Genomic DNA, 9,392 nt, shown 5'->3' with positions numbered 1-9,392 from the left:
AACAGATATCCATAGAGGTGATCTGTTTCAATGACATATGTTACATGACAGCTCCACTTGAAAGACTTAGCAAATTAGTTGCTTTTTTTGCATTTTTGTTTGGGATTTTGAAATTTAAATTTCAACTCTTTTGGTTGAAGATCTTCCATTAACCACACAAGAGACTTGATGGTGTAGATCGGAGGTCTGCAACCTTTGGTGTGGAAAGAGCCATTTGGTCCAGTTTTTTACAGACCAAAACCAAGCAAGAATCGCAAAGTCACTGTTTAGAACAAGGCTCTGCAACCTGCAGCTCCAGATCCACATGTGGCTCTTTCATCTCTCCATGGTGGCTCTTTGGCCAAACATAAAATAAGTCATGGAGACTGCTGATCCAGACATGTCGACCGTCAGAGTCAGCAGCTCCTGATAATGGCTGTCTAACTAAAACTACCTAAAGAATTATATTTTTATTTAACCTTTATTTATCCAGGTAGGACAGATTAAGAACGGATTCTTATTTACAACTATGGCCTAAAGAAAACAAATAAACAAAGCCTGTAAACTAAGACTACCAAGGTGCAACCACAAACTAAAATAACAAAACCCAGCAGTGTAAGACTGCTGAGGACAAAGAGGGGAAAAAGAACAAAAAAGAAAAATAAAATAGCATTTTTTTTAAGTAATGATTAAAAAGCATAGAAAAGCATTTATTTAATTTAGATTAGCTACATTTATAAATTGATGTCTGAGGTTCACATAGATGATAAACTTTGTAGGTTTTTACATCCTGAAGACGTCTTGTTTGATCAACTCTACCTCCAGAATGAACAGATTTTATATGCAAAGAAAAACTTTGGTAAAAAAGTTAGATCTTTTATGAGTTAAAAGCACATATTATCTTATGCTGCGCAATATTTTTTTACTTAGCTGCCCAGAGCTGCACTGAGATGATGCTGTTTTGGCACAGAGTATCTTTTATTTTGAAAATAAGTTTAAAAAAAAAAAGAAAACACATTTTGAGAGATGCTAGGTTCTTTTTATATTTTTGCTTTTGTTTGTGCCAAAAAATAGACATAATTCATATTTATTATTAAAAAATAGAAGGTCATGAATGCAAATCCAAATTTCTTAAAGGCTAAATTAAGACTTTGCGGACTTCTAGGTTTTGGTCAGTAGAAAACGAACCCAAATGGCTCTTTTACTGTTGAAGGTTGCCGACCCCTGGTCTAGAAGAATACACTTTATCTATGTTTTTGTAGCCATTTATTTCTAAGACATACATTTAAAATGATTATAATAATTGAAAAATATATATTTTTTTGTAAAACAGTTCGTAACTTCTTTTACTTCTCACCACAGCACACAAGTTACTATCAAAGTAAAGGACATCCTTTGTCAAATAAGCAAGAAAGTCAAATGAAACATATCATCTTATATTTTTGACTGATTGACTTTATCCATTTCCTTCTTTTTACTATTAAACATAAACATGACAACATTGGTGTAGATTTATTTTTTTTAAATAAATCTATATGTGCTTTAATCGTATTCTAATAATAAACCTCTCTGACCATTATTTTTAGTTATGACATGTTAAAAATTTAAATTTATATGACAAAACTTAACTAGCTTCAATAAATTTACTACATTTTTTTTTTTTACTGAAATTGTTCTCATTTTTTTTCAATGCCAAAGAGCCACAATGGAGGGATGAAGGAGCGCATGTGGCTCTGGAGCCTCAGGTTGCAGACTCCTGGTGTAGATGGTGTGTGGGTGGATGGATCTGGTTGTGGTGTGTTTTACATCAACCTATAATGACAAGAAGAGCAGTATGAAGTTGAGCTGATAATCCAAAGACAAAAAAAAGTGTATTTCTGTTAAGAGAAGGGTCTCTTAAGAAACAAATCAATCAATTTCCCAGATATAGATGCATAATCAATGGAGACCTTTCCTGGTTCTAGAATTGTTCAGAGTCAGTCATATTTTATTCAAATATTGGAGAATTGTTTGTGCAGTCAGCACATTTTTTTTCAATCTCTTAAACACATCCTCATGGGTTTTTATAAAGCAATGTTAAATAATGTTATACACCATGTTGTCAGAAGTATTCTCCCATGGAATATATGAACTGAACTAAGATCTCATTTGTAACCCCTTGAGGTTTAAAATGATCTCTGCCGAACCTTTGCATCGATAACAGCCTCAGTTCTTCTGGGAATTCTTTCCCAGGTTCCCCATTGGAAGAATGTTAATGGGAATGTTTGACTGCACGTTTGGGCAGCAGTCTTCACTTTAATTGCCTCCTAACGTGTTCCGTCAAGCTAGGGTCAGGACTCTCTGCGGACCAGTCAACTTCTTCCACACCGAACTCGCTTATCCATGTCTTTACGGAACCTCTTTGTGTAATGTTGCACTGCCGGTGCTGCTGTGACGTCATCCTGAAAGATACCTGGTAGTTCCTTAACTGAATTATCTAAAAAAGAATGCCATAAAACCGCAACAATGAGACACAGCAACTTATTAAAATATGGTCTGATGAATTTGGACTCATTAGACCAACTTCTAACGTGACCCACGTTGCTTCTTACCGTTTTCCCAACAATCTATATGTCACAAACACTTATTGGCATACTTTCTTAGTTGCAGCATCCCCAGTAAAACATTCCTTCCCTGCACCAAAGTAGCAGTAAAAGTGTTGAACCTGGCCTTCATATAGACGCTCAAAATCAATCAGCGGAACAAAAAGTTTGAATAAGGAACAATCCTGGCAAGGATTTGCAAACTGAAGCATCTTCATCTTTCCCTTTTTGTCTTAACCCGCCCCCATAACTGCTGGCCAATGACTGAAGAGATCTTTAGTCACATGGTTTTGCTTACAAAGTCAACCAAATATCTCTAGTAGACTCCACTCTGACTACAGACCAAATGCGATCTTCAGGACTGGATCTGGAACAAATAAGTAGACTCGATCAAAATCAGCGGACTGTCCCGGTCTGAACACACCCTCAGTCACGTGTGCCTGTATGGAGGGGGGGTTGACACGTGCAGGGTTGTCCAGACCATGGAGGGTCAAAGAGAGGAGTGGCCGCATCTTAAGGGAAGTGCAGGTGTGTCTTGCTCTTAAGGCTTGTACGGCCACCTCATGGGATATTGTTGAAAACATACCATTTTTTTGGGTGCATAAAGTGTTTTGTGACATATTTGTCAAGCAAATTTAAGATGCACGAACTTATGACTCACAGGTGTTGTATGGATCTCCTCCGTCACATTCTTGTTGTTAGTGTGGTGTGAATACTGGTACCTTATTGGAAAATGCCACATGCACATGATATGTAAGTGCTGTTGGAGTCCCACACTAACGACACTGTCTCATTTCTTAAGTTCTAACGGTTAGGGTCCACATGCTTATCACATGAACAGTAACCAGGAGTCCCTTGCGCAGGATTTTGGGGTAAAAATACCCAAAAATTACACCTGCATCTCACACTTACTTACCTTTGTGTGTTGTACAGGCATGCCTGTAAAAAGAATGTACATTTTTGCCTCATGGGCTCGGAGGAGTCTGTGGCATTGCTGTTGTGTGTGGGCCGCCGGCCTTGTCCAAACTGGTTTGCCCATTTTTTTGCCAGCACACATGTTTGATCTAATCAGGGCAGTTGTGACTAAGATTTTAGTTTGAAATCTTGATGGTCTGGCTATCCAACCTCTCATGTGTACAGTATTTGCATTTTGTTATTTTTCCTTGTATTAAATGCAGTTTCAGATCACTTAAAAATGCAGAAATGACTCATAGTTTTTATCTTTATTTCCATAATCCCTTTAATCAGAAATACTTTTAGTTTGTGCTCCATAATGGGTCGCGACCTTTAATGCTCCATCATTTTAAGTCCCTTTTTCAACAAGTGATGGATCGCTGTTGAAAACAAGTTGAGTGATGTTTTCAAGAAATCTGCAGATTTGTTTTGACCACCCAAACAAAATGACTCCAGTGCCATGTGCTGCTTTCTCCTATGAAGATTCTGACATTGGTAGAAAAGTCCCAAACAATGTCCTAACACCTTTTTGGGTTTTTTCCCCAGTTTTTCCACTTCTCATCGCAAGTGTTTCCTCCAACGCAAGGCCAGTTTCTGGATCGAATCCGCTGGGAGGGAACCCCGTCACGCGGGGTCGCCTCCATCTCGCTGATTAATGCCACACTAAAGGACAATGGGACGTACACCTGCTCAGTCAGGAACCCTCCTGATGTCCATGGATCTCCAACCTCGAGCATTGTACTCACCGTCACACCCAAGAGTAAGTTTGCATACAAACAGGCAGAGCATGCTTTGTGGTATTTAGATTTAGCCTTGCATGAAACTCCTTTTCTTGTCGGTACGTTTTTATGTGCCATTAGCAGTTGTGTCAGAATATCTTTGATTTAGTCCCATGTTGTCTGATGGACCACCACTGCCTTTGCCCTGAATTTCTTTGTGCTTGTTGAGTCTCCTCTCCACAGTGAGTCATTAGTGTTGGACAAGCAGAACAGAAGCTGGTGACTTTTCAGAGTTAAGTGCATTCTAACAGCACAGCTGAGGTTCTAATGACTAGAGGTGTGTATTGGCAACAATCTGGCAGTACGATGCATATCGCGGTACACCTCTCGCAATACGATGCATATCTCAAGACTGTTCCAGAACAATTTTTCCCTTTTTTTTTGAAAGAGTATTAATTAGACAAAAAACTAAGTCATACTACGTAGTACATGTCTCATAACAACAAAAACCAGGAGGCTGACTGAACCACTGAGACTGAATATTTAACACAAGCTGGTTCTCGTGAGATCTTGTTGTTCTGGTGTGATGTAGAGCTTCTCAAAGTGTGCTGTGCTGCCAACTAGTAAGACGCTGAAGGACGCTCACAAATAATTACTTAAATATCGTCTTGTCAGCATTTTAAATTGATACAACTATCCCCAAATGACATATCACGATATATCGATTTTCTCCAACACTCCTACTAACGACACTTTTCAAAAGGGGAGACCATTAATGGACTCGCCCTAAAATGCATAGATGAAACTAAGTTATGCTTCACTCACAACATTCTAATGAATTTACTTTAAAGGGGTCATAACATGATTTTCTTAAGCCCTTCAGAGTGGATTATATCCATATGTGTGATCATATATTACCTTTGGAACGCTAACAAATACACTCGACATCTATGCAACAGTGACTGACCAGAACGGGGGGTGGGGGGGTCTTAAAGGAGCCCCACGTCTAAAGTAACAATTACCTGTTTGAGCTGAAATTTATTGAAGACACAATTGGAAGATATTCGGTATTCCGCATCTAGAATGAAAGCTTTTTGCTGATCACCTCTAGCTCTGTGGAGAAATTGGGTGTTGTGTTAGACTGGGGGCGGAGCTGTCAGAGCAAGCTCTTCCTGAAAGGGGCTGTCCTTAATCTGTGACATCAGCTCTTGAGGACCCACTTTCAACGAAAGGTTTAGGTAAACACGTGTAGATGTGTATTTCGGGTTTTCGCGTTCAAAATTCTGCCGTTCACGCAGCAATGTACATTTCTAAGACTATTTTCGGGCTCTACATACCAAATGTGGGACCACTGAACGTGTATTGAAAGTTAAATCAGGTTAAACTTTGAACAATCATAGAATCGGATTAGGTCATGATGAATGGATGAGATCTCTTTATAAGTCACGAAAGTACCACCTGTTTGAAAATATATGATGGAGGAGAAATTAATCATTTCAGTTTATGCCTGAATTCTAGGACAGTCTTTCATGTATTGGAAAAGAGTTGTCATAGAAAAACTCTTGAGCCAAATTCAAAAGATTTGCACCACTTTGACAAACTATGAACAATAGAAAACAAAGAAGAGGAAGCCGCTCTCTGCTTGTTCATGGGCTCTACTCGTGTTTAAGAATGTGGAGTTGGTGCCTTCTTGAACTCAAATAAATAAAATAAAAAACATGGCTGTTCTAAAACTAACATGAACGGACTAAACTGAAAATTTGACAGTTCCATCAATATTTTATGATTTTTTATTTTTAATATGGTCTAATTAACACATTTATTTTTATTTTAAAGTCAAATAAGTTGTTGAAACCTGTTGAATGACTGATCCAGAGTCAGTGTTTTACTGATCATATATTACAGAGAACAGTGGTGAAGTCTACTTCTGAAAACCCTGATTTGGACCATTCTGCTGCGTAGAGTATAAATATAGATTATAGTGTTAATATCTACATGAAGTGCTGACGTTCAACGTCTTGCGTTTGACGCCACCATCAGTTCTATCAATCCCAATGACCTTAAGTTCTCTCCCCTCAGAGTCCAGCATTCGCTTCTCCGATGTCTCGGTCCTCATCGCCTTCATCCTCGTCCCCTCTGGAATGCTCACCCTGATTCTGATTGGACGAATGTACTGCTGCGGGAATCGACACAGCCAATCAGAAGCCTACAGATCGAACATTGAGGTCACGGAGGGGTGAGTAGATTTATGCCAACGCCGACTGGTACGGCTCTCCTGGGGATAATGGGGGTTCAGCAGAGCTTCTATGGTATAGATTCTGTTTGTGAATTGCTAATGAGATGAAGGTTAAACGAAAACTAAAAGTTTAGGTTGGAGGTTTGGCTTCAGGAACATCAACAGAGAAAATCAGAATCAGCTCTGTGTTTGTAGTTGACTCATTTCAATGTTGAAACATTTTTTCTCTGTTTGTAGAAATGTGCCTCCGAATTTTTCCATCTTTTGGTCTTTAGTTTTAACACTATAATTCTCATGAAAATCTAATTGGATTTAAGTTGGCTGTTTTGTTTTCCCTTCTTTACTTCATCTTCATTATAGTACTTTTTAAAAGCTTTTTTAATTAATCAATTTTATATAAACTGACCAAAATGAGATTGTTGTGGCTTACATGAACACATCTACTAGCTTGAAACGGTCTGCAGCCGTTGTGGACTTTAAACTGTTGCTGGTTTTAGCTGCAGCTTTAATCTGCTGTTCGAAAGGTCCGTCCTTCAAACAGTTGAATAAACGTTATCTGCTACGTTTCTACAAGCTACACTTCAGGAAACGTCTGAACTTGTTATGTTTAAATATTGGAAGCAAAAGGATAAAAATAAAAATATTCAGACATCTCCTCTTGGCACACTCCTGTGTAAGCTGCAGTGTACGGTTGACATTCTCCTTCTCTAATATACTTGGACTGAATTCTTTCCTATTTTTAAGGTGACCTTTTGAAATAAATTTAGTTCAGGACACAACTTTATCTCTACAACAGATGTATCAAATTGAATCGCAAAAATCCAAAACTTATTTTAAGTCTCAGCGAAAAAATATAAACATTTATTGAACATACTGAAACCACATTTTAAAAACTTCACTTTTTAAAACATAAATGTGAAAAAAAACATACAATAATTGAAATACAAAAATTAACTTAAACTCTCAATAACTTATAATATTTGCTGTCCTGTAAGCTAGCAGAGTAAACAGAGAGCTCTCCCTTATGCGCCATGGGAAGGGGGCGGAGTTACTTTTCACCACCAGTCCCGCCCACAGCTCAATGAACTACAGTCGTTCTGCAGCAGTAGAGGCTATTTTAAGTGTGGGAAATTCTTGTAATTCTTGTTTCCTCTTTGTTGGATTTCTAACAGCAGACATCTCCAACAGCAGCAGCAGTGGACCTTATTTCTTAAAATTAAAGATCGCTTTTGCCCAAAAACTACAAAATAAACGCCATATTATCTCTTTAATTTTATAAAATAAATTACAGAAAGTTAAAAAAAGTTCAAGTTTATTTTAGACGCAGTTTTATAAATACTAATGCATTAATTATGATTAATTAATCACGTTCATTAACGCGTCAACTTTCACAGCCCTAGTAAAAACTAAACGATAAGATAAAATAATAACACTGATGAAAAGCAGGAATAAAAAGAAAATGAACCATTCCAGTAGTGCAGAGGCTTACGGTGCTGCTTTATAAAGCTGGCTGTAAAAAATGAGTTTGAAAACATATTTAAATAAATGGACAGTGAGGATTCCTGCTGAACGCACAGTGGGAACTCGTATTACAGTTTTCATGTATAAAATGTCTAAAATCTGTCATTGTTTCGTGGATTAAATACTGATTTTAAAGTATTTTTACTCTTCAATGTATCAATTTTAAGCTAAATCCAAACTTTGTATGAGAACTCCAACTATGATGGTGTTCTTGATCTAATGGCTTTCTTGGCTGCTGTTCACCCTTCAGGGTGGGGTATGCGGCCGCCAGGGAAAAGGGACGAACATGCTACGAACGATGTCTGACGGTAAATACCTCCATTTTCACTCGCCACCTTCCACCTCATAAATAACTTAACAACACATGTACGCCAGATACATTTCACTGGATTAATTTTACATCCCTTCCATGCTAGAAATGGGACCTGGGGGGGTGTTATGAAATATTTATATTGGTTCTTGCTTGTACAGTTTTCTGTGTTAGTCTGTCTTTGTCCGGCTGTGATGACGTCTTTATCCGCCTGTTTCTTTGCATGTTTTGCTGCAGGATTCAGAAGACGAGGATTACTATTACCACCAGAAAAAGAGGCATCCTCATGATGACGAGGACTACGCTGACTCCCAAGTTTAACCAGCCTTCGGAAGATGCTGCTGCTGCATCCCAGTAGTGCCTGCTCGTAAAATGTAAATATTACAAACCGACTGCCTTTTTAAGGGACGGACCATTCACTCATTCTGACAAAGGAGTTTACTTTTTGGGGAGATCGTTTCAGAAAAATCTCCAGCTTTCTATTTTTACACTGCAGAGTAAAAAATGTCCTTCTGCAAAACTATGCACTGTTTTTGTCCTGCTGAGTCTGGACAAAAGGGAATTTTGAATTCCTGAAGTGCGGATAAGATACTTTCTGTTTACTCTGTCGACACTATTTAATCAGGTGCAAGCCGACCTTGAGCATGGAAACACAGGGTGCTCGGATATTTTTGTATCTTTTTATGATTTGAACTTCTGCATGCAGCCTTTTTTTTGTGATGTTGCTTTGTCTAATTTATTGCCTGCGTCAGAGCAGCTGGATGGGTTGTTGTTGGACTGAACATTTCTGTTCACGTCCTTGAGAGTAAGAGCGAAAGCATAAGTGCTGAACTGTTGAACTCTGAGCATTAGCTGTGACCACTTCTGTGTGTAGATAACACTGTCTGTACAGTACATTTCACAGTTTTCCAGCCTTTTTCTTACTGTGCTGTTTTTTTTTCTGCAGTAACGCCTGTATAGACGCACTTTTATTTTGTAGACATTTGGTTATACTCCTATCGTGGATGCAGCTGTATCGCATGAAAAAGGAAAGAGCATATTTGTGTTTGGATGAACAGCTTGCTTTTGTTGATGAATGTTTGTCACTTTAC

General features: G+C 38.2%; 1 protein-coding gene across 1 annotated transcript in view; it reads left to right on the top strand.

The window, feature by feature from the left end:
- Nucleotides 1–9,206, top strand: part of mpzl3 (myelin protein zero-like 3) — a 20,451-nt gene extending 11,245 nt beyond the window's left edge. Inside the window, exons 3-6 of the mRNA XM_024257965.2 lie at nucleotides 4,062–4,275; nucleotides 6,314–6,470; nucleotides 8,242–8,299; nucleotides 8,539–9,206. Coding sequence (XP_024113733.1) covers nucleotides 4,062–4,275; nucleotides 6,314–6,470; nucleotides 8,242–8,299; nucleotides 8,539–8,622 — 513 coding nt within the window. The 3' untranslated portion in view covers nucleotides 8,623–9,206. The remainder of the gene's footprint in view (nucleotides 1–4,061; nucleotides 4,276–6,313; nucleotides 6,471–8,241; nucleotides 8,300–8,538) is intronic.
- The last annotated feature ends 186 nt before the right edge of the window (nucleotides 9,207–9,392 follow it).

The sequence above is a fragment of the Oryzias melastigma genome, linkage group LG13 (genome assembly GCF_002922805.2).
Source record: "Oryzias melastigma strain HK-1 linkage group LG13, ASM292280v2, whole genome shotgun sequence".
In the NCBI taxonomy this organism is placed as follows: domain Eukaryota; kingdom Metazoa; phylum Chordata; class Actinopteri; order Beloniformes; family Adrianichthyidae; genus Oryzias; species Oryzias melastigma.
This window is presented reverse-complemented; position numbering and strand designations above follow the sequence as displayed.